The sequence below is a fragment of the Halichoerus grypus genome, chromosome 6 (assembly GCF_964656455.1).
Source record: "Halichoerus grypus chromosome 6, mHalGry1.hap1.1, whole genome shotgun sequence".
Taxonomy (NCBI): Eukaryota; Metazoa; Chordata; class Mammalia; order Carnivora; family Phocidae; genus Halichoerus; species Halichoerus grypus.
In genome coordinates this window covers 55,870,801-55,896,832 of record NC_135717.1, presented here as the reverse complement: position 1 = coordinate 55,896,832, position 26,032 = coordinate 55,870,801, and the positions used below count along the sequence as shown (strand labels likewise).

The 26,032-nt window shown below is 43.9% G+C and overlaps 1 protein-coding gene across 6 annotated transcripts in view; it reads left to right on the top strand.

The window, feature by feature from the left end:
* RSU1 (Ras suppressor protein 1) overlaps positions 1 to 26,032 on the top strand; it is a 192,343-nt gene that overhangs the window by 43,943 nt on the left and 122,368 nt on the right. For all 6 annotated transcript variants that reach the window (XM_036097051.2, XM_036097050.2, XM_036097049.2 and 3 more), the window contains 4 exons: positions 6,360 to 6,480; positions 13,252 to 13,370; positions 15,011 to 15,093; positions 15,366 to 15,480. In XM_036097051.2, coding sequence (XP_035952944.1) covers positions 6,360 to 6,480; positions 13,252 to 13,370; positions 15,011 to 15,093; positions 15,366 to 15,480 — 438 coding nt within the window. The remainder of the gene's footprint in view (positions 1 to 6,359; positions 6,481 to 13,251; positions 13,371 to 15,010; positions 15,094 to 15,365; positions 15,481 to 26,032) is intronic.

Below are 26,032 nucleotides of genomic sequence, written 5' to 3'. Positions count from 1 at the left end.
CGTGTTGTGGGGCCCGTGGGTCAGTAGCACTGCAAAAGGGCACAAGATTGTAGCATGTTACCCATTGCCGGGCAGGGAACGTGCCCACCGCTGGGCCATGTGCTAGTCTTCCCTCTTTGTACACTTGAGGCGGTTTGCAGTCGCTCCCTGGTTTCCCATGATGGAGGCAATGGCTGAACCATGAATTCAGTTTTTCAAAGAGGCATGCAGGCAGCATCCCCTTGGCCTTCACGCCCTAGCCTAGGGCCTCCCCTTTGCAGGAATCTCCAGATTAAAAAAAAAAAAAAAACCAGTCTGGGAGCTTCTGCAAAAACAGTTAGGCACAGTAGTTCTGAATACTCAGAAGTTTGGTGAAGGTGGTGGGTAGGGTTCACGACTCCGGATTTCATGCCCATGCTTATGAGGAAAACGTACATGTGTTCTGAGCAGCTTCTGGCTTCCCGGCAGCCGTGGGTGGTAACGTGGTGCGTGGTCTCTTACTGCCCTTTTGTAGCTGAAGAGGACCCGGCTGTCGGTGCTAACCATATGGCTCCAAAGACCAATGTGTGACCCGCCGGCCTTTCCGTAGGCTGCACACTGCCAAGCGCCAGTCCTTATGTTTTGCACAGTGCCCGCTGCTCCCAGAGCCTGTCACTCTTCGTGATTTTGTTTCTTTGCCTCAGGCGCCACATGATGGTTTTGCTCGAGAAGCCCCCAGATCGGCTGCACCCCAGCTGGTCTCTCTGTGCTGTCGCAGCCACCCAGCATTCTCCATTTACTTCTCGGTGTTTCGACGGCCAGAAGCTTAGCAAGGGGCATCTCTTCAGTGGGACCACACTTGGTCATGATGAAGTTGCTGCTAAGTGACTCAGTTCGATGAACTGAGGAATTAGGACTTTTTCTCCCTGAACCTCGTTCATACTACTCTGCACTGATTTCACCGTAAAGATCTGTGTGGGTGTGACAGAACCAAACAAGAGTTTGTCCATCCAGTGCACAGCCAATCCGTAAAAGCTGACAGTGAGCTTTTGCTGTGCAGGAAGATAAGCTCTTTGTTGGTCTGGTGCCATCCAAGAGAATGGGGGGCTAATGCCCCAAAGTCCCGAACTCCCCGGTAGCTTACAAGTGGGGATTTTTAAGGGCAAGATTTGGGGCAGGGGTCTTCTGAGAAGGTGGATGCTGTAGATTGGAGGCCCGTGAGGTCATGTTAACAGATAGATACGCTTAGTCACTCCTGATGCCGCTTCATCTGGTCGCGTGGAGGGCTGTTCCATCTCGAAACTGGAATCTGAAAAATCTCTCTTTCTTCACGTTAGAGATTTCATTCGTGTTTGGTGCTTATGTGTTGAGGGTGCTTATGTGCTGGTTAGCTGCCTGTACGAGCTCAAACTAACCATGTCAGCTTGAATGATAAGCAAGAATTCCTACCTCTTGGGCCTGGGTCCGTGTGTCTCTGGCCGGCCCAGCTGTGCCCGGGGACGGTATGCCCTGTAGTGTTTGTTCATCTGCACTGATGAGTCAGCTGTGTGAGGAAGCAGAAGCTGACTGGAAGTGGTTGGAATGCAGCCCCCAGGTTGGGTGGATCAGCCAGTTAGAGTTCCTTTTTTTTTTTTTTTTTTTTTTTTTTTGCCACTTTTGATCAACCCCAAGTCTCAACTTATTGAGGTGACAGAAGTCTTAATTTGGATAATCTTTCTCAGCATTATTGTGCGGGCGTAAGGAACATATATACTGGATTAATGATTTTGATGTCACCAATAAATTAAGTTTTCTGCACCAAAGTGGTCTGTGGACCAGCAGCATCAGCATCCCCTGGGAACTTGGAAATGCAGAAGCTCGGGCCCCATCCCAAACCTACTGAGTCGGAAACTCTGAGGTGTGTGCCATCCCCCCATCTGTGTTTTAACAAGCCCTCCAGTAATCCTGATGTACTCGGAAGTTTGTGACCTCCTGCCCTAGAGCAGCACTATCTAGAACTTTCTGCAGTGAAGGGAATGTTCTCTATCTGTGCTGTCCAATATGGTAGCCACTAACCGCTTGAAATGTGGCTTGTGTGACCAAGAAACTGAATTATTAATTTTACTTAATTTCAACTAATCTAGATTTAAGTTTACTTCCTTTTTTTTTTTTTTCTGCCTTAACTGTTTCATCTAGTTCCCTCAGCCCCCATCCTGTGCCTCTGGTAATCATAAATCATAAATCTGATCTCTTTTCCTATGAGTTTGTGTGTGTGTGTGTCTGTATGTTTTAAGCCTCCACGTATAAATAAGATTATACAGTTTTGTCTTTTCCTGTCTGACTTATTTCACTTAGCATAATGACTCCAAGATCCATCCGTGTTGTTGCAAATAGGGTTTCCTTTTTATGGCTGAGTAGCATTCCACTGTAGCTACATAAACCACATTTTCCTTGCCCATCCATCTCTTGGTGGACACTTAAAACTGCTTCTGTGTCTCGTCTGTTGTGAGTAATGCTGCAGTGAACATGGGTGCAGATATTCCTTGGAGACAGTGATTTCGTTTCGTTTCCTTTGGATGCATACCCAGAAGTGGAATTGCTGGGTCATATGGTAGTTCTAGTTTTAATTGTTTTGAGGAACCGCCATGCAATTTTCCCTGGTGACTGCATGTTGGACAGCCCAGCTCCAGAGCATACCCTGCTGCTTATTATTGTGTGCATAAACTAACAGTTTTTTTAAAAATAAGTTACTGGTTGTGGAATTGTGAGTTTTATATCCCAGAACAAAATGCTCCTAAAGTGAAGGTCCAGTTGCTATAACAATCGTTTATTGAGGTTTTTCTGTTGGGGGAGGCCGGTGACTGTTGCTGGTTACTGGGTCAGCTGTTTCTTACAGTCGGAGCGCTCTGGTCTACCCAGTGTGTCCAGCGAGTGCGTGCTGAGGCTTCCCGCTGGAGGGAGCTGCTGTCCAAGGGTTGTTAATGTAGGAAATTAGCCGAGTCCCCTTCTGGCCCAGACTCGTGAGCCCGCCCAGGGACTTGGGCTGCTTGTTGTGAGGCTGTCCCCAAACTGCAAGGGCTGACTGCTAAGTCTGGCTGGTACGCGCTTCTCCCACGAAACTGGAATAACGTTCAGGCTCTCAATTTAGGAGCCCTTGAAGGGAAAGAGGGTCCTGCAGGGCATGTCAGTCTGAATTGTTGTAACTGCCAGAAGATAACGTGAGACCAGTCTCTGGCCATAGCTCCTGGGGTGGCAGGACCCCATCTCTGTCACCTCTGCTCTGGACCGAGAGGGCTCCCAGCGGTCATCTGATCCTGCGACAAAAGCAGAACGAGGCATTTGGGAGCCAGGGGACACCTGAGAGTGATTGGGGAACTTTCTCACCTGTAGCAACCGGAGTCTCAAAATTAAAGCCGTCGTTTTTGACAGGAAATGATACTAAATTCTCTGTCATAAGCAAAGTTCTACATGACTGAGCTTCCTAATTGAGGGCCCCATTTGTTGCATTATTTAAATCCATATCATTGATTTTCGTCATCCAGCTCTTTTGAGAATCGTAGAATGGTAAAGCCAGGTCGGGGAGGACTTTGAAAGGGTCCTGCTGCAGCCCAGACTCCTGTGTTCACACAGCGTGCTGTCCCCCGTCTCCCTTGTGAGCTCAGCTGCTGGTTGTGTGTAGACTGTGTGGATGTATACAACTGGGGTCACAGTCACAAACAGTGCAGATTGATGGAAAGGAATGTTGCCAAGGCGTAATAAGGAATATCTTGAGGCTGACTGTGCACTTGTGTTTTAAAATACTTCATGCAAATGCGTCATGTGGAGATCTTTGAAAAATTTCACCGGAGTATTCTGCCTGGGGATGTACTGCTCCCGTTTTTGTCCATAACAGCTGAGTTTGTTCATGTCACGTTTGTATATAATTTCATTATTACATAGCTCATCTGGCTAACTGGTTATTTTTTTTTTTTATGGACAGTTTTATTAGAATTAGTTTGTTTTCCAAACACTAGACCTGTTTCCATTTACCGACTCTGATACTCCTTTTTTTGTAACTTACTTTGTTTAAATAGCTTGCCTTTCTTACTTTATCCCAGAAGTATTGAAATGCTAGGTGTTAAAAGTGGGGCTCAGTACACATCACCAGCGTTCTCTGAATACTGGTTGAAAGAGTGAATGCTATCCCGTCTAGTCAGGTCTGAATGGTAATTTCTTCTGATTTTTACTATGGCCAGGTAGGGGGAATTCCGTAGTTGAGAGAGAATATGAGCTGTGTAATATTTTCCCCTTGTCGCTTGAATGGAGTCTTAAAACACAAAATTCACATGCATACGAAAGGCTGGGAGAGGTTTAGTAAATTGAATGTAGGGTTATTGTTTGTGTCCACAAGACAAAGCCCTACATCACATTTAGCATAATTTGTGGTCTTAAATTGGACTGATTTAGCAAGGAGAGTGAAATAATCTCTCATCCTGTCCAAAAGGCGATACCTTCAGACCAGCATTTAATTGCATTGGCAAAGTAACTTTGGGAAGGTGGCAGTAATTCTGGCTGCATTATTCTTGGTTTGTGGCTAAATTGAGATCATCACTTTCTCCTGGTTGCACTAACTTTCTTTATTGCTCTTCAGAGTAATCAGATGAATGCTGTGAGAGAAGCTTAGTGGGAGCTGGAGGGTGAAATGGGGGGGAGGAGTGCGAGGCCCCCCGAGCAGGCTGGTAATCATCGAAGAGCTGTGCCTCACACACTTCACGTTCTAGGGAGAGAACAGGTAAGCTGACAGCACCCAGAGACTCATCAGGCATGAGGAATTTCTTTGTGATCATTTACTCATATTGAATACTGTTCTTTCGCCGGAGAGCGTGTTACTGACTACACACCTCAGAGTGTGCTTCTAAGGCCAGATTGTACAGATAGGGCTCATATGCATTCGGGTTGGTGTCCAAGAGTACAGTTTCTGGAGGTGATTTCCAGCTTGCCTGAATTTTCCCATTAAAACCTGTCCTTTTATCTCCAGCCCCCAACCAGCCACTTCAGTAACTAATCCACGCCTTGCTCATTTTCCATCTGGACCACTGCCACCTCCCAAGTGTCTGAATCCAGACTGATTCATATTCTTCACAATCCCTTCCTCCGGTGAAAGCATTTCCCTTGCCTTTTTACCAGGCCTTCTTTGCTCTAAAAGAAGTCAGGTCACCGATGCCTTGGACATTTTATAAGCTGAAATTGAGGACTCAGAACTGTAATGAACAGTGTGCCTGTCCTCTTTATTTTGTTCCGCTGGGACTTATACACTGGAGTTCTTGCAGGGGTACCTCCTGAAATAGTTTCAGTGTCTGTTTGGAATTTGACGCATACCTGTGTAGCGGCTCTAAGCAAAGGTGCTCCCGGTTTTTCCCAGTCTTCTGGAGTACCCTTTTCCTCACCCCTCCCGGAGGGTGCCGTGGGGACAGGAAGTAAATGTACTGACATAAGACATGATACTTTCTTGTGCTGGACCCAAGGCCCATGTCCGTGGTGTCAGGAGCCTGGATAGTCTCGGTGTGAGAGTTTACATGAACTGTGGACAAGTTGATGGCCAATGTTTGTAGAAGACTGACTCAGCGGCTGGGACGGATAAGGTATCATCTGTTGGGAGTCTTTCCACCATCAATGCAGAGTTAGTACTTTTGAGGTAAAGATGCCTTTGGCTTTTACTTTGGTATTTGCAAGTATATACTCCAGGGAAGGAGGACTCTTAGGCCCTCACTGGTTTATTATAACCTTTAATCTGTAGGCTGGTATTCATATCATGCTACTGAGTTGGTTTTTCATATTTCTGTGTAATAACAGTGCATTGATCTGTTGCTAATCTGATGTAAACTGTGTGTGTGTGTGTGTATTGATCAAGGTGTAAAGGCCAGAAGCCAAAATCATAAACGAGATAGGTTGACTATTTCATCATTTAAGGTTGAACTTCCATTGTGACTTAGTGCAGTGTTAAAAGAACAGCTCTTCAGATATCCGACTATTGAAACAGCTTGACGAATGTATCATCACCCAGGAAGGATCTGGAGTTTGCAGTCTTTCTTCTGGTGGAGGTGAAAAAAAAAAAAAAAAAAAAAACCAAAGGAAGCAAACAGTTGTACTTAGGAGACATTGTATGACAATTATAAAAGCGTTTGTGCTTGGGAATACTCACTTATGGGCTGTTGATGGCACTCTCAAATTCTCTTTTGCCCTTTGAAGGAACGTTTCCATTTCTACTCTACTGAGTTACTAACCTAAGAAAAACCTACAAAAAAATAAGACGGATATGTGAATCAGATGGTCATATTCGAGTTTCATCTCTCTTTCCTGAGAAAGAAAAACAAAATGTGTTGCTGGCATTCCTTGCGAGGAGCGGGGCTACATATTCACACTCAGCAATTTTGTTTCCGTAGCGGTGCCACCAAACATAGCAGAACTGAAGAATTTGGAAGTGCTCAACTTTTTTAATAACCAGATTGAGGAGCTGCCCACACAGATCAGCAGCCTTCAAAAGCTCAAACACCTGAACCTGGGGTGAGTATGGGTGGAAGAGGAAGGAAGGGGGATGCAGGCTGTGGGGGCAAGTGGGAGCGCGTATGCAATCACCCAGGGGGACTGACCTCCAGCTTTTTTCTGTGTTGCAGGTTTTTAACAAAAGTTTTATTGTTTTAATACCTCTTTTCAATGGCCTGCATTAGTGCATATCTTTTTGGGTAGTCATTGAAAAGCTAATTGTTTGTACCATAAGGGAGTTTTTTTTTTTTATCATATTTTGTTTCCAACAAAATTTTATTTCAGTTAAGATGGACCAGGAAGGGACTTATTTGCATAGCATTAACTGTTCAGAGCAGTTGTAATCTGGTTGATCATTCTCTCTGTATTAAGTAGAAATCGCTTACGAAAGCGCCTTCCTTCTAGGGAGGGCGGAAGGATACATTTCCAAACACTGCCTCATTGATTCTTACAATTCTTTCATATAGCCCGGAGGTTATAATCCTCTGTCTTTCTTTATGCGAAGGTGAAGAGAGGAGGTTTGATTCAGCTGAGGTGGCAGAACCAGGCAGCAGTGAATGATGATAATACCATCTATTGCTTTACAGTTTTCAAAGTCCTCATGCCAGTGTTCGACCCTCTGAACGATTATGAGGGAGGGAGGGAGGGCGGACGGTACTGCTTTCATTTTGTGTAGAGGAAGTCAAGCCCTTTCTGAGAGCTTCAGTTGACTCGTTCCTGGTGCCCCTGAGCTTGGTGACCGAGCTAGGCGGAGAACCCCGTTATCCGGGGTCCATGCCCCTCCATCAAACACCACAGATGCCCCCAGAACTTGGGCTCCCGAATTCCATCTTCACTGTTGTAGCTGTTAGATGAAGCTGCCCACTCATGCTTCATCTCCTATGTGAAGCAATATATTCATTAAATTATAACCATTAAATGCTCTGGTTTAGTTAGTGATTTACATGGAATGGTGATAGAAGCTGGCCAGGTATTTATCAATTTAATAGGAAGCAATCACGAAAAAACACCTTATTCATGGAATGATTTTTAGTCGAGCTCATTCTTTCCACGGGGAGTGTGATTAGACACTCATTTTATGTTCCCTCTGGTTGAGATAATCTTGGAAAGATCCGTGAGCATTCTTTTTCCTGATGTCTGAGGGGAAGTAGAGCTGGGGGGGGGCGTCACTTAAATCAGATGGCTTTTGTCCCCCTACAAATATGGAGATTGTACACCCACCTGGCAAAGCAGAAAAGAAAGGATCCTTTGTTTATATCTTTGTTTTGAAAATTAAGTCCTATGTTTAATTTGTGTATAAGCCAGAAGCTAAAACTAGATGTATTTACTGGACGCATAAAACTAGATACATTCTTGGGATCCCTGGTTGGCTCAGTTGCTTAAGCTTCTGCCTTCGGCTCAGGTCATGATCCCAGGGTCCTGGGATCGAGTCCCGCATCGGGCTCCCTGCTCAGCGGGGAGCCTGCTTCTCCCTCTTTCTCTGCCCCTCTCCGCCCTGCTCATGCTCACTCTCTTCTCTCTCTCTCAAATAAATAAAATCTTTAAAAAAACTCGATGCATTCTTACTGTTAATTTGTTGATTCATGTATTTAACGAGTTATTTACATATAAGGCGCTAGGAGCAGTACCTGGCGGGTAGTAAGCACCATGTAAATGTAAGCTATTATCAACACCACCATCCTCATCATCTTCGTTTTATTTATTATTTCATTGATTTCGTGACTGTGATCTGTGTCAGGAACCTTGCTCGTGTTGGGGCTCAGTCCCTGGCCTTAAGTGTGGGGCAGAGCCGGCTGTAGGGGAGCAGTGGGAGTCTCCGTGGGGCCACTGACATGCCCGAGGTTGTGGAGACACGGACGAGGGTGTCAGTCCACAGGGGAGGCTGTCAGAAGGATCCCTGCAGGGGGCAGTATTTGAGCTGAAACTTGATGCAGGAAAATGAATTTCTCAGACTCAGAAGCAGAGTGAAGGTGCCTTAGCCTGCGGGAAGGGCAGGACTAAAAGCTCAGGGTACTGCACGTTCCGGGAGTTGCAGGTCGTTGAGTGTTGCTGAGTGTAAAGTGTGAGGCAGGGAGTGGTAAGGTAAGGGAGGAGGCCCGACGAAGAAGCATGAATGCCTGCTGTTTATTTACTGAGTACTTCCTGAGCTCCCAGCGGTGGGCCAAGCACTGTCCTGGGTAGTAGCCGTCCAGCCTTTATGGCACGTACATCACAGGTGGGGAAACAGACGGTAAACACAGGTCTCTAACTGCAGGGAGGCAAAGGCTAATGAAGGGCCCTGTGTGCCGAGTAAAGGAGCTCTGTTTTTGTCCTGCTGACCATGAAGTTTTTACAGCAGACTAGCAGCTATGAGAAAAGGTTTGGATTTTTGTGCGAAAGGTCATGTGGAGGGGAGTTTGGGATAAGTAGGGTTAGAGGTCAGGAGACCCTTAAGCATGTGGGAGATTAGCATTCCAGGAGAACTAGGGCAGTGACAGTGAAGGCGGGGGAGGGGTTTTAGGTGACAAATATAGAGGAGATAAAACCGACAAGACAGTAGCTGATGGGATGGGGTGATGCCTGGGGGGTCTGTCGTGGGCAGCTGAAATGGAAATAAAGATGAGGACAGTTGTGGAAAGAACATCATGAGCTCAGGTGTTTTTTGGTTGGGTTGGAGGTACCTTAGGACAGAGTTACAAAGTTTTTCTTTCTTTTTTTTTTCTTTTTTTTTTATCAAATGCATCTTAGTTCCCTCTTGTTTTCAGAGCTGTTTGCATTTTTGGGCTCTCGGTATTCTATTGATTGTGTAAAGCTTTCTGTATTTAATTACATAGCTGTATAGATGGGGTTGTCAAAGTTTGAACAAAAATTCTTCGTTCTCTGGGAGAGGAATTAACATGAGTTTCGGTAAAGGATATTTCTGTCCTCAAGTGGCATAAAGAATTATACCTACATAGCCCTGTTTAAGGCAAGTCATAAATAGAGGACTCCTTAGAGTAAGCAGCCCAAATAAAAATATACACACTAAAAAACTCAACACCAAAAAAGCAAGTAATCCAATTAAAAAATGGGCAGAAGACATGAACAGACATTTCTCCAAAGAAGACATCCAGAATAGCCAACAGACACGTGAAAAGATGCTCAACATCACTCATCATCAGGGAAATGCAAATCAAAACCACAATGAGATATCACCTCACACCTGTCAGAATGGCTAAAATCAACAACACAAGAAACAACAGCTGTTGGTGAGGTTGTGGAGAAAAAGGAACCCTCATCACTGTTGGTGGGAATGCAAACTGATGTGGCCTCTGTGGAAGACAGTATGGAGGTTCCTCAGAAAATGAAAAATAGACCTACCCTATGATCCAGCAATTGCACTACTGGGTATTTACCCAAAGAAAACTAAAACACTAATTTGAAAAGATTTATGCACCCCTATGTTTATTACATCATTATTTACCATAGCCAAAATATGAAGGTAACCCAAGTGTCCTTCAGTGGATAAATGAATGAAGAATAAGGGGTGTATATACACACAATAGAATATTGCTCATAAAAAAGAATGAAATCTTGCCATTTGCAACAGCATGGATGGACCTAGAGAGTATGACGCTAAGTGAAAGTCAGAGAAAGACAAATACCGTATGATTTCACTCATTTGTGGAATTTAAGAAACAAATGAACAAAGACAAACAGAGACCAACCAAAAAACAGACTCTTAACTATAGAGAACAAACTGATGGTTACCAGAGGGGAGCAGAATGGGGGGGGGGGGGATGGGTGAAACAGGTGAAGGGGATTAAGGAGTGCACCTGTGGTGATGAGCATCGGGTGATTTATGTGGAAGTGTTGAATCCCTAAATTGCACACCTGAAACTAATATAACACTGAATGTTAACTCTACTGGAATTAAAATAAAAATTATGTATATACACACAGGAGACCCTACAGCAGAGCCTTTAGGCCACACATATGCAGATTTCGTTCAGCATGCTCAACCAGAAGTTGCTTTTAAAATTTTATATAGTATTTGCTGTTTATTCTGATGATGGCAGGGCCTGAGAGGATTTTTAGGCCATCTGAATAAGTCAAGTTGTATTATGTTTTTAATTCTTAAACATGGTTCATTTTACAGAGTTAATTTCCATAAAATATAAAGCCACATCGACTCCTGTTGGTAATTATTTCTGGGATAATCTGACTGCAGAAGCACCATGCCCAACTCCTCTGGAATAATTTTTGACCCAGTGAGATGCTGGAGCTCATCTTGTCAAACTTAGAAGTTTTCACCAAGTACGTTGTTGAGTGTTCACAAATTTGGATTTTTTTTTTTTTTTGGCTAAGTGTGTGAGCAGGTCACTGTGGACGTAAGAAAAATTGTTACCTTTAGCTAAGAAGGTTTTATTGAAGCAAGAAGAACACGAGAGGACCTCTGGAGATCGGAACGTTCTAGAAAGGGAAGCATTAAGTAAGGGCCTTCCTAGCTTGTGAAAAAGAGAAAGAAAAAAGATGCTGACCAGCCTTCAACTACCTGGTTTTACAAATTTCTACATCACATGCAGGCACTTTGCCATTTCCAAAACACACTGGGAAAAATGTCCAGGTGCCGTCAAAAGAATTTATACCATTATGGCGCAAATGAGCCATAAGCAACTTTGTCTGAGAACACTGAAGTGATGTGAGGGTCAGCTGGTAGGACACAGATAGGAAAACCACACGGGATAATTCAGGCTGCCCGCGGTGGTCTTCTCCCAGGCTGAGCTTACCTGTTTGAGGCACAGTGTTTCTCAAACAATGACTTCGTGAAAAATAACTGTGGTTCCAGCTCTAATTTCTTGGGAACCATTTGCGAGCCACAGATCTTTCTACGGGCTTCAGATTTTTCAGCTCTCATCCTCCTGCCCATCCCCGCTAGGAAGGTATGGCTGTCTTATTTTACAGTTGAAGAAACTGGGTGTCGGAGAAGCTGACTCACTTCCCCAAGGTCACCCAGCTGGTAGCACTAGAGCCCGACTGCTCATCTCACCTTGCTCTGTTCTGCCCCTGCCTCTGCTCTAAGCGTTCCCGGGAGCCTGGAGCGCGCACAAATGGGGGAATGGCAGGCAGAGGGAGAAGCAGGCTCCCCGCTGAGCAGGGAGCCCGATGCGGGGCTCGATCCCAGGACCCCGGGATCATGACCTGAGCCGAAGGCAGCCGCTCAACTGACTAAGCCACCCAGGTGTCCCTATGGAGATCATTTTAGTAAGTGTAAAGTTAACCAGTGACTTTTCTACCCAAGAGGTAGAAATCACTTTTCTCTTGGTTTCCTCTTGTGTTGTCAGCTCTTTCTTGTTTGGCCTGGCTGGTGGGTGGTTGACAGGTGTGGACAGGATTGTATCTGGTATGAGAACACTCGAGGCCTAGAATTATTTTAGCATCACAGTCTCTCCGACCTTTCAGTATCTCAGCTTATATTAGATTAAAAAAAAATGGTGAGCGCTGTGAATTGTTTCAGACTGATGAATCACAGACCTGTCCCCCTGAAACACATAATACGTTATATGTTAATTTTAAAAAACCCTCAATCATTCCCTGTGCCAAAATAAAATTCAAAGTGTAAAAAAAAATTTTTTTAGGGGCGCCTGGGCAGTTCAGTCATTTAAGCATCTGCCTTTGGCTCAGGTCATGATCCCAGGGTCCTGGGATCGAGCCCCGTATCGGGCTCCCTGCTCAGCGGGGAACCTGCTTCTCCCTCTCCCTCTCCCCCTGCTTGTGTTCCTGCTCTTGCTGTGTCTCTCTCTGTCAAATAAATAAATAAAATCTTAAAAAAAAATTTTTTTTTTTTAAATCCTCTTTTAAGTATGTTCAAAGGGAACCACATTAAGAAAAATAAGAGTCTTGGGCGCCTGGGTGGCTCAATCAGTTAAGCATCTGCCTTTGGCTCAGGTCATGATTCTAGGGTCCTGGGATCGAGCCCCGCATCGGGCTCCTTGCTCAGTGGGGAGCCTGCTTCTCCCTCTCCCTCTGTCTGCCCCTCCCCCTGTGTGTGCTCTCTCTCTCTCTCTCTCTCCCTGTCATATAAATAAACAAAATCTTTAAAAAAAAGAAAAAGAAAAATAAGGGTCTTGAAGAAAATAAGAAAATAGATTTCATTGGAGATACACATATATATATTTTTGATTTTCAGTTATGATGAAATACATGTGACATAAAATTTGCTGTCTTAACCGTTAAGTGTACGATTCTGTAGCATTAAGTATATTCACATTGTTGTGCAGCTAATCTCTAGAACTTTCTTGTCATGCAAAACGGACTCTGTATCCATTAAACAACAACTCCCTGTTTCCGTCCCCCTCAGCCCCTGGCAACCACTGTCGTGACTGGAGATCATTTTGAACGTTAGTAGTTACAGAACAAAAAAGTGATTTTTTTTTCCCTCCCATTGGGAGGAATAAATGAAATAAAGCCAACAGTCTAAAAACTACAAACTTACTCTCTATCTTTTGAGGAATTATTATTGCTACATACATGAGGAAGTTCTTCTCTAGAAGGACAGATACTTTGTGATGATTTGAAGTTTTTCTGTAACACAGTAAGCATCACCATTGCAGAAAATGAGACATTTTCAAATGTTCCATGACCATGGAGATTCTCTGACTACAGTTACTGTGTTGGTTAAAAGAACATAAAGTGATGGCAGAATTATGGCCTCTTCTGAGCTTTCAGTCTCTCACATACGGCTCGTAGGCCTGTGACACAGAGGTGATGTGAGTATTGTCTGAACGTATGTTTTGTGTGTGACGTCTTGGATTTTTTTTCCCCCAACCACAGCATGAATAGACTAAACACTTTGCCTCGAGGATTTGGCTCCCTCCCAGCTCTTGAGGTCCTTGATTTGACTTACAACAACTTGAATGAAAATTCTCTTCCCGGAAACTTCTTCTACCTTAGTAAGAAACTTTTAATTCTATAAATCTCCTTAAAATGGTACTTTGCGTTCTGAAAGTGAAATTTATTTGCCAGGGCCCAAACTCCAAGAGAAATTATTGGACGTATATATTTTTTTCTTCACACATTTCTTTTGAATATTCCTTCATAGCTCAGCAGTATGTATATTTGATATATAGTTACCTGACACCATTGCGCTCAAGTGGACTTAGTAATGTCATATTAACTTCCGCATAGAGATTATGTACCTAAATGAGATCAAGTCTCACATTTAGCTAAAGAACTTGACTTTTTAAAGAGCATGCCAAAAAAATATGATAATGTATGTGTCCTCCCATGTTGCTGTTAACTCTTTGTAAGCTATGTCCCCAAAGATATTCCAACCAATTATTTATAAAAATATCCCTTAATAAACCAGTAACAGAATTTTTTGATGCTACCAAGGAGGATTCTTCTTTTAAGTCTTTTAAAAAGTAATCTCATTGATGTAGTCTCTTTTGTCTGCAGTATGCAATCAAACATGAAGAAATTGTTTGTCACAGAGAAACACACCTTATCTTTTCACCTGCATTCTATGCAAACAAATTTCTTGCTGCAGATACTCATAAAAAATGAGGAAAAACTGATTTTTTTCTGAGAACTCACAAAATATTTAGGAAAGATTTGCTTTCCTTAAATGAGTGTTCTGCTTCTCCAAATAGTGACAACACGTATGGCATCCAGCGATTCTGAATTTTCTGAGCTCGTCTCCAAAATTTCATTTATAACCTTATGCATATTCTCATTCCCAGACTTTCTCAAGCACATGAAGCCAATTCTAAAATATTTTCTTGGGCCACGAAGGAAATTTTGTTGTGTGTATTGACATAGAGTTCTGTCGGATTTTAAAACATTAGAATGTAATTGAATACCTGTAAGCAAACAAACAGACAAATCTGATTATACTTCTCCTTTTTGGTTAGGGATCAGAAAGATGCCTTAGAATGTTCTCCTTCCATAGTTTGGGCGTCATGTTATCACTATGTAATATTGTGAACAAGTTTCTGATCACTGATATTCTGCCTAAGTTAGGGTTTCTCTAGTTTTAAGCTCCATTATGTCAGCTCCTTTGTCTTCATTTATTTTTGTTGTTAAGGCTAGAGAAATAATAATAATTAGTCTGATTACAGAAACAATGAACTGTGATTATGGTCTTCCTCACCAGAAAGCCTTTTAGTTACTTATTTTTAACAGAGTCACATTTCAATGATAGAGTTCTTTTGCCCTCAGCGTTGATACAAGTGACAGTGGTTTTCTTGGTTACCCTTTGGATGCAGAGCATAAATGTGTGTCGGAAATAACAGAAGAAAAATAGCTATCTTTTTTGAAAGCGTCTTGCAACCCTGTGCCAAAAACTGCTGGTGTCCAGAGTTGTTAATTGTGTCAGTCCTCTTGGATATAGATGTTTTCCTGAACACACCAGCCCCACAATAAGCCAGTAAATCTAAGTTTGACCTGCTTCTTATTATTGTGAGCCCTAGGTGTGTCACAGGCTTTTCACCGAGCCGGGGTTATTAATCAAAGCGGACTCCCTTGTATTGATCAGACCTCAAATGGTTGGATTCCGTGCCACCCTGTTTATATATTGCTGTTTAATTTGCAGCCACCCTGCGTGCACTCTATCTAAGTGACAACGATTTTGAAATCCTGCCGCCAGATATTGGGAAGCTCACAAAGTTGCAGATAGTAAGTAATTTATCTAAATTCTTAGAAAATCAATTCACTTCTGCAGCCCTTGTAGGAGTGGAATCAAGTCAATTTGAGCAGGAGTACGGTTTGTTTTGCAGGAATCAACCACTCCTTCTGCAACTGTTTCTGGTTCATCTGCAGGCACTTGTAAATAAATTGAGGGGATTGAGCCTTTAGAGGAGAGAGGGCACGGGAAAGGACGAGAGTTGCTGTTGAACGCCTCTTTACGTGAACACTGTTTTGACAACTCCTTGTTTTCTTATATTTAGCTCAGCCTTAGGGATAACGACCTGATCTCGCTGCCTAAAGAAATCGGGGAGCTTACTCAGCTTAAGGAACTCCACATTCAGGGGAATCGCCTGACCGTTCTGCCCCCAGAACTAGGTAAGGTTGTTGATGAATGATCTTAGTTCGGGGTTTAATTAATAACAATGATCCAAATGCGGCAATTCTGAACAATCCTCGCTCCTCCTGGCAGGCACCCTCCACCGAGGTGCCCTTTCTGATCATTTCTAGTAGCATTTGTCCTTGCCCAGGGGTCAGCTGTTACAGATTGACCAGTCCTGCTGCTCTGTTCGGCAGCCACATGGCACCCAGGGCCTGAGAAACTGCTGAGGGGTGATCAGCCCGCTCAGCCCCTGCACGGTGTTTGGGGAGGGCGGGGGAAGAGCCCAAGATTAGTAGTAATGGGCTTGCCTGAGGCTCCTCCTTTGCTAGCTGATGATTTTTAAAAATTTCCTAATCAAACCATCACTCTTACTTTTTCAATCTCTTAATTTTTAATTTCAGTCCCTTGAAAACTTGTATCACCTAAAGTATTTGTTACAGCTGCGTGAAAATACCTTCGCTAGTCATGGATCTGGTTCTCCTCTGATCCATCTCCAGTGGGAATTGTTAAATATGTTCCAGCTGGGAACCCATTGGTCCTGCTCCTGGGGCAGATGACTCTTAACACTCTGCCTGCCCAGTCACCTGGCCCAGGGTGGGCTTAGGACCTTCCTCGGAAAAAACGTTCAAACGTGTTATCCCATGGCTGAGGCTCTTCTGCCCTTCTGGAAGGTTTTGGTGTGCTTACTTCTCTCTGCTTGTGCAGACTCTCTGTGTCCTCTAACTTCTTTAGTCCATTGAACTGTATTGTCCCTCAAACCATGAATATTTGTCTTTCTGCTTCAAAAGAGCATAATTTTTAAAAACACATTTAACCCAAAGTTCTTGGAGCAAGTACCTCACATGAGTCTGGTGGTTTGAAAGAGGCCAGTTACTAAAAATTGGAATGTAAGTTCCATGAGAGGGGGGTGGGGTTTTGTTTCTGCTCCCTGCTCTATCCCCCATGCCTGCCAGGTGCTAGGCTTGAGGTGGGTGCTCAAGGAATGAGTCCTGAACAGGTTAATCAAATGAGGGCCTCAGTTAGCAAGGCACTGGGATGGCCACGCGCAGCCAGAGTTTGACGTCTGTCCAGAGCAGTACTTCCGGTTATAGAAGCCACAAGCCACACTTCTAAGTGCTCAGTAGCCATGTGTGGCTCGTGGCTACCCTGTGGGAAAACATAGGTACACAACGTTTCCACCAGCCAGGATGTTCCGTGGGGCAGTGCTGGTCTAAAGGAAAAGCATTCACATGATTTCATGGAACAGACGTCGAGTTTCAGCCCCCCTTACCCCATCTCCTTCAGCAACTTTGTTGTTGTAAAATGTCTAGAGGAATTTGTACTGATTTCAAGGGCTGATAAGTAGCTCAGCACCTTCTCTTCACGAGTTCCAAGTAGACACGTCTTACTTTAGGAACAGGCCAGGAGATCAAGAAAAGATCTCTGCAAAAGTTTTTAAGGCAAAAAACTCCTTGTCAAAAGAAAGAGTTTGTACAGTGATTGTTAACCATAGGGGATAGCATTAGTAATACCTGGGGGACTTCTGCAGAATACAAATACCTGCTTCTTCCCTGAACCACTGAATCAAAATCTCCATGTGTGAGACTAATTCTTTTTTTTTTTTTTAAGATTTTATTTATTTATTTGAGAGCGAGAGCACATGTGCAGGGAGAGGGGTAGAGGGAGAAGGAGAGAGAAAATCTCAAGCAGATACTGTGCTGAGTGCTGAGCCCGAGTGGGGCTCGATCTCATGACTCCCGAGATCATGACCTGAGCTGAAATCAAGAGTTGGACGCTTCACTGACTGAGCCACCCAAGCACCTCAAGACTAATTCTTATATAATTTGGAAAAGCTCACTCCATGCTTCTGGTGTGCATCCTTGGTTATTATGATTAGGAGAAATTTTTTTTTTTCAGTATATTTTGTTATTGTTTTGTTTCATTTTTCAAGCCAAGAGGCAATATAGGGCATTAATCAGTGATTTTTTTTTTTTTTTTGTGATTTTTATCAGATGCTACTTTGTTAGAAAAATAAACCCAGGTGACCACCCACCTATGTACTTCTATCTTTTGAAAACTCACATTGCTTATCCTATTTAAATATGGCATCTAGGGCACCTGGGTGGCTCAGTTGGTTAAGCGACTGCCTTCGGCTCAGGTCATGATCCTGGAGTCCTGGGATCGAGTTCCACATCGGGCTCCCTGCTCAGCAGGGAGTCTGCTTCTCTCTCTGACCCTCCTCCCTCTCATGCTCTCTGTCTCTCATTCTCTCTCTCAAATAAATAAAATCTTAAAAAAAAAAAAAAATAAATAAATAAATAAAATATGGCATCTAGTCACATTTATCTAACATTTCTGTTAAGCTCTCCAGTAACAAATTATTATTATTATTTTTTTATTCAAGAGTAGAATTGAGGAGAAAGTCACTAAATGACTTTATTTTTTAAGGCACACCTAGGCAAGCTTAATCTCAACTTCTGCCTGGTGGCAGCTTCCCCTAATTACAGGCAAATATTTAGCTGGAACTAAATGATAAACCCCTGGGAGTTGCTGTTACAAATCTAATTTAAAGATGAAGACAGATGTATTCTTTATTTTTGAATGGCGATTTTTTTTTTTTAGAATCAAGAATAATATACTACATGGGAATATAATAATAGCTATTATAATAGCCAGTACGTATGAAGGCCTCCTGTGCCAAGGGCTCTCATGACGAGTGCTTTTCTTGCTCTGTCTCCTGTAATCATCGTGACTTATAAGCCGACTTTTTAGAGGTAAGAAGACTGGAGCTGAGGGACACCCATCGGGACACAGCTAGTGAGTCACAGAGGCTTGATTCGAACCCTGTCGGCCTGTTCTTCGGGTCAGGATTCCTAACCACCATGGTGTTCTCGTTTCCATTCGTGCCCGCAAAAGGGTTCCCAGAAAGCGGTTTCCAAGTGTGAATCAAGCCCAGTGCTGGCTCGCCTCCCCAGGGGAGCAGGAGAAGAGCTGCTCCAGCATGGCCTCGCGTGGCCAGCTGGGCTGGTGTGTCAGCAGCCGGACCATAATGACACTGCAGGGAGCAGAAGAGATGCCCTCGGTAGCACAGGTGCTATTTGGCTCGGCGGTTCCCCGGCGGTTGCGTTGTCCGTGGGGTTCCCCCCCGACCCCGCCGCCGCCCTGGCCCCTCCCTTAGCCATCCAGCCACAGCGGGAATGTCTTTGGTTTGACTTGTCCTCAATGGCTAAGGTGAGCCTCTGGAGCTGCCCTGGCTGGCTGATGACTGAGCTAGGGACCGATGAACTTGAAGTGGGTTCTGTGTGTCCCTACAGCATCCCCTGGCTGCAGGTTTGCTCCTGGGTGCATCTTCAAATGTGGATAATGATCTCTCCCCTGTATGTTCATATTTTATGTAGCAGAATAAGCGAAGTAAGTGCTTTTGGGATTTCTAACAGCTTGAAGCCTTATTGGTAAGGGTATTTGAACCAAGCACAGGAATCCAGATGAGTTCTGATGTGTCAGGGCTGAAATGTTCAGGGACACAGCAAAATAAAGTCAGGGGCTTGGCTGGAATTTTTTCTAGGTAATTATATTACTTTACTTTTGTTGCGAATCCTGAATAAGTTACTTTACCTGTTGTGTCGGATTGCTAAGCAGTAATGCACTTGATTTGATGTTGGTCCATATACCTATAGCAAATTAGATGCAAACTGGGTCTGTCATTCACCCATTAATTTTTTTTATTCATTCAGACATTTATTAAGTTCCTGCTTTAGGCCAGGTCTTATCTTCAAAGAACTTACTTTCCAGTAAAGTAAAATTCATTTATTCATCAACTGTTTATTGGGCCCTAGCTTCGTGCTTATTTCTTGGAGATACAACAAGGGACAGACACCCCTGTGATCCTGCTGTGGGGGAGGACAGATGCATGGATGGATGGATAGCACATCAGATGATAAATGCTCCGTGAAAAAAATTAGCATGGAAGGGAGTGTCCCAGTTGGGGCACTCTGTTATACAGAGTCAGCAGAGAAGGCCTCACTCATAAGCTGGTATCATTTGAGCAGACACCTAAACGAGAGAGGGAGCTTTCCTGGCAGGGGGAACAGCGAGTGCAGAGGTCCTGAGATGGTCTGGTGTTGGGTAGCTGCATGACTCACGTGGCTGGGACGCAGTGAGCGAGGGGAGGGTTGGAAGAGGTGAGCTCAGTTCGGAGGTGGGGACTAGATCACATGGGAACTGGTGGGCATTGTAAGGACTTGGGCTTTTGCTCTGAGTGAGGTGGTATGGCAGACTGAATAATGGCCCCCAAAGGCGCCCTTGCCCCAATCACCAGAACCTGGGCATTTGACATCTTGCATGGCACAAGGACTTGGCTGACGTGATTTAGAATGTGGAGGTGCAGAGATTATCTTGGATTACCAAGGTAAGCCCAGTGTAATCATATGAGTTTTATAAGAGGGAGGCAGGAGGGTCAGAGATAGTAGTCGAAGATGCCATGACTGAGTCAGGAGGTTGAAGTGATGCACCGTGGAAGGGGCCTTGGGGCAAGGAATGTGGGCAGCCTCCAGAAGCCAGAAGCTGAAAAGAGCAAGGAAATGGATTTTCCCCTGAAGCCTCCAGAAGGAAGGCAGCCCTTCTACTTTCATTCAGATGGTGATAATGGTCAGATTCTGGGAGAACAAATGGGAATTAGTGATGACTTGGGAGAGGGAGAGAGTGGAGGTTGACTGTGAGGTTTTGGACCTGGGAAGCTAAAAGGGTGGGGAAGATAACGGGAAGGGGTGGGGAGACGTGGGGAGGAGAGGAGCTGGTCATGAGCTGAGTTGTGGATATCCTAAATTTGAGATGCCTTTCGGATGTCTCATCGAGAGGGCACCTGGATAGTGGGGTCTGGAGTTGGAGGAGAGGTCTGGGCTAATTTGAGGAGTTATCAGCATAAATGTCATGCCACCAAGTAGATGAGATTCCATGGGTGTGACCATAGAAGGTAGAGCCTTGAAGCTCTCTAGTTCCTAAACACTAAAGTCAGAAGGATTGGGGACCTTGATGAGTCGGCTTGGCTCCCAAGCAGGTATCTGTGGCCACCGCAGGGACTGTGGGTCCCCCGGTTGGCCCCACAGTGGCTCCCCCGTGCTCGTGCAGTGGGCATGCTTCGCTTCATAGGACAAGTGTTTTTCCTGACACGTGCAGTTAATTCTGCCAGTGAAAGCAGGAAGTAGACACAGCTGAAATCTTCCTCTGAGCCTGCCTGAATCCGAAGGTGTCTTTGGGACCTGTATTTGCAGCCAATAGTCAGTCTCTTCAAAAGAATAGCGATGTGACTAAGTAAAGTTTCACCTGGTTGTATTTAGTGGAAGAATGAGTGAGTGGAGTGGAGAAAAGGCCTGCATTGCTAGGGAGGAAGGAAGGGCACATGCCCTGACCAGGCTTCCAAGCAGACGGAGCGCCAGAGTGGATAGCAGCCTCACTGTGATGTCAGAGCTGGTGGCTCTCTGAGCTGTCCTCTCTTCCGCTCTGCCTTTTCTCTCGTGCACGAGACAGCTGTTGTCTTCTGAGCTGAAGATGGGCATTGTATGTCTTTGCATGGTCTCTGCCAATTTGTCCAGGGTCCCCTGACTTGTTCTTGCTGGAAACATTTCTGGTTTCTGGGCTTCTAGACAGTCCCGGGACCTCTTCTCCTGCATTTGTCCCCCAGGTAATTGCCTTTGGAGAAGGGAAGGACGTCGGTCAGCTAGACATGCAACAAAGCAAAGGGGTTTCGATGTTGGAACCATATCTACAGCAATTTAAGCAGCCTGTGGGAGGGACGTGTGCAGTGCTGCATCACTTGGGTCTAGCAGGTGGAGCGTCCTGCTTTGTATGCCAGGAATCAATAGGATTTTTTATTACAGAAATAGGAGAAGCATATGTATCCTTTCTAGCCTATTTGTGAAGAGTGGAAACAAACACTCATTCCATTCAAAGAGTAAGTGATGTCAGCAATTGAGAATTTTCCTCCAGTTATAATTGTGTAGAATGAACAGAATTAAGAAAGAGGGGAGATACCATTCTAAAAAACCCTTTGTGTTATACCTCTTAATCCCTTTATGGGAATTGAGGAGCAAAAGAAAAATGCTTTCTTTACGGAGGCAGGCAAGAAGGAAATGCAGTATTCTTTTTGGTCAATCAAGTCCCAGATTGTAAGTGTCTTGTTTATTGTGTTTGGTGTTATTTTTATCCGGTTGCTTCCCAGGTATCTTAACCAGAGGTTTAAAAACAACAACAACACGTGTTTTAATGTGTACTATAGGATGTAGAGGCTTGCCTCTTCATCACCAGGCTAGGGTTCAGTGCTCTCTGACTTTGGACAGGTTATTCTACCTTCTGTACCTCATGTGGATGGGGCTCGTAGTAGTCCCTGGTCATAGTGTGGTTCTGAAGATTAAAGAATAGTCCACATCTAGAACTTAGCCCCGTTTCAGGAGTAAGTACAGCTGCTCAATAAGTACTAGGTCAGTGAACATAGGTACACAGGTGTGTGTGTGTCTGTGTGTCTGTGTGTGTGTATGTGTACATGTAACACACACACACACTGCATTTTATACTATAAAATTTTGACTCCCTAGGGGCCGGTTTTCTGAAACTGGGGCTCATCTCAAACAGTCTAAGCATAGCGGTTGCCCACGCCCCACCCGTTTGACAGGGAGAAGGTCAGAAAGCCAAAGTCTCCAGAGCACATTGATGGGTCGGTTGAACCTGTGGGTAGAAGAATGGCTGTCCATCAGCTTCCTGTGTGGACGGCAAGAAGCAGCACAGGGGCAGAGCTGGGGAGTGGGAGACTGAAGGCCCAGGGGAGCAGCTCCACATGGCAAACACTCGGGGTTCATGAGAGGCCTGGCAGGAAGTTAGGGTTTCACTGCCGTCCATTCAGTTCCAGGGTCACAATTTTAATAATAAACTGGTAATTACACAAATTACACTGGAAGGTGGGACGAACTCCACCACAATCTGTGATAACTACACCAGGCTAACCAAGGGTAGGACCACCGGCTGCTTTTTTTGTTGTTAAGATTTATTTATTTTAGAGAGAGAGCAGGAGCGGGAGGGGCAGAGGGAGAGGGAGAGAGAATCTCCCGCAGACTCCACGCTGAGCGCGGATCCTGATGTGGGGCTCGATCTCATGACCCTGAGATCACAACCTGAGCTGAAACCAAGAGTTGGCCACTTAACCAACTGCGCCCCCCCCCCCCAAGGTGCCCCTTCACTGATTTTGCTTTACATCCATTCTAGGACAAAGTAAAATATAAAAATACAGCATTTTACAGGGGGGAAAGGCTCTCTGGATTAAATACTCAAAAAGATACATACCTCCAAAGACATAATAGATCGTCTGTGAAATGGTTGCCAAATTTCATGATATGCCAGTTTAATAGAGCAGTGAGTGGTGAGTACTTACTTCATGGAATTACAAAGTATGCTAATTGTACAAAATTGAATTTGGCCGTTGATCATAAACATATTTTTGAAGTGACTTTTAGGCTAGGTGGAATTACGTAAATACCTCAGTTTTTACACGAAATACAGTTTACCGAATAGTTTCATGGACTTTAATCTCAGTTCTATAATGTAGGCAAGGAAAGTTCTTTGGCCACGTTTTAAAGGTGGCAAAACCAAGGTGTATAGGGAGATTGTGACTTGACCAAAGCTATGTTACTGACATGGCTTGATCCTGACGAAATCAGATTTTTAGTTCAGATCTTTTAACTTGCGAAGTAAGCATTCGTCTGAAGAAGATGTGATGTATATGTACAGTGGGGTATCATAGAGCCATAAAAAAGGATGAAATCATCCCATTTGTGACAACATGGATGGAGCTAGAGAGTATTATGTGGAATAAATCAGACTGAGAAAGACAAATACCATGTGATTTTGCTCACGTGTGGAATCTAAAAAACAAAGCAAATAAACAGAAAGTAGAATCATTTACACAGAATAGATTGATGGTTGCCAGAGGGAAGGGGATGGGGAGGTGGGCAAAGTTGGGGGAGGGGGAGTGGGAGATACAGGCTTCCAGTTAGGGGATAAATAAGTCATGGGGATGGAAGGGGACGTAGTCCGTCGGACTGTAACAGTGTCCTGGGGTGACAGACAGTAGCGATGCTGGTGGTGAGCACAGCATCATGGATAGAGATGTTGAATCACTGTGTTGTACACCTGAAATTTCCTGAAACATTGTGTGTCAACTATACTCAAAAAATTTTTTTTTAAAAAGAAGCTAAAAGAACACCCCCCCAAAAAGTATTCCCCTAAATAGTATATCCATAAATATAGCAATACTGAAACAATTAAAAAACATCATTTATTGTTAGATGACAGATGAGAGTGATTCCAGACAGATGCCTTAATTTTTATTCTGTGAAAAATAAAGAAAATGCCAGGACTAGGAAATCTTGACCAAACTTTCAGTTTTGGCTGGAATTCTATTACATGCTTTTACGTTTTATTTCTGTGTTAATATTCTTTCGACAAACTTCACAAGAAATATTTCCTATGCTTTGATTCCCATGGTTTTAGTTGATAATCAAAAATGATTCCCGTCAGTCTCCTACATGATATTTTTTAACAAGTTCCATTTTATATATTTCAGTGAATTTTTAACCCCAGAAAATGCTCTAAGTGTGGATTTTAAAAATCCTCAGTGAATTATATTTCTGCCTGGTGAGTTATTGCCTTAAAAGGGGTGGGAAGTTACAACAAAAACGTTTCCATTCTGTATTATAAATTTCAGGAAGCCCACTGTCAGGTTCAGTGTGATTGAACATGTGCATCAGTCTGTGTTAACACCAGCTGGTAAGGCATGCCACTGTTTGCAGTGGACCATTCTTTGATTTAATAGGACACTAAATGTATTCCTGCCCTGGGAGAAAGGCCGGCGGTACTGAGATTCTAGATTTCATTTTTTTTTTATTCCAGAGGCGTATCTGTAACTACAGTTCCTATCACCTAAATACATATATAATATCTTATGTTTATGTACCATTTCCCTCAAAGCCGTCTCCTAGATATTATAGTATTCCTGTACTAAAAAAAAAATAAGCCATGTTATACTAACTTAGACCTGAATGGTGTTGTATGTGTGAGTGTGTTTTGGAGGGCCACGGCTGGGATAGGGGTAAAGTGGAGGATGGTGTCCTTAATGCTGGCAACACCAGAGATTGAGTGATAGAGCCCAAAACTGTGCCTTATCACAGCTCATTGTGGCTTTGCTTATTTATGTTTATCTAGACCTTTCCGAGTTGTTCACATTTTCAACTGAGTATTAATTCCGTGAGTTGACCACCTGCAGCGCGGAAGCGTCCGATGGTGCCGTTTGTACTTCCGTAAACGTTTAGGCAGTAGCACGCATTCTAATTTTAGCAAACATCCCCATGCTCATTGTCAACATACGTTTCGCGATTTGAATAGAGCCCAGTACCCTCTCTGTTGCCTTTTATATTTGCTATTCTAAGAAGAATGGCTCTTCTCCTTGGGCAGCCCCTATCGACCATGTCAGAATTCTGACCTCCAGCTCCTTACGGTGTATTCCTGTAAGCTTTTGGGTTTGGGGCACAGTACTAAATGAAATAGACAGGGTCCCTCCCCTCATAAAGGGAATCTTTGAAGGAAACAACAAAACAAATAGTTGAAAATGACAAACGGAAATTACAGCTGATCCCCAAATCTGCTAGAATGCCAGCTCTATAGTGTTACGCTTGAACTTCCATCCTGCGAGGAGTGTGCCACCCCTCGGCTCACTGGGCATGCTACGGGAGCCTCCTAACTGGTTTCCCTGCTTCCTACCTCGCTCCCTTCAATCCATTCTTCACACAGCACTCAAGATGGTTTTATGAAACCACATAGTGGGCTACATCACTTCTGGGATTAGAATTCTTTAACATACCCTTAACATACCCTCTGAAAGACCCTGGATGATCTGGCCTCCATGTTTTTATGCTGCTCTGGCCCCTCACTCACTCACGGGCTGCTCTCAATGTCTGCCTCTTAGTTCTTCATGATCTTTGCTTTCTGCTTGGGATTGTCACCTCCCGACTAGTTGCAGAAGTGGTACCTTCAGCTATCAACTCACATGACACTTTTTCTCAGTGAGCCCTTCCCTGACCATTCCCTGTCCCACTCACTGGTCCCTTCCTGTTATTTTTTACAGTGGCAGGTTGCTTTTCTCATGCATAGTTCTTTTATTCACCAAATATTTATTCAGCACCAGCCTTGTGTCATGTGCTGTTCTGAGTCCCTTGGGAGGTATCAGTGGGTGGTGAGGGGGAGGAAAGAAAAACCCTGCTTTCATGTAGGCTTGGGTCTATGATCAGCTCAAATTATGTGTATGATATAATTTTTTTCCATACAAGTAATGTTTTCAGCACCATGAGTAGAAAATAATTTCTTTTTCCTAAAGAATCGCTTTGGTGTTTAGTCAAAAGCTAATTTACGCTTTAAATGTAGGTATATCATGTTCCCTTGTTGTACCATGTTGCCTTGATGACTGTAGCTTTGGAAGAAGTCTTGAAATCACATGGCATAAATTATTTTTTCAAAATTGTTTTGGCT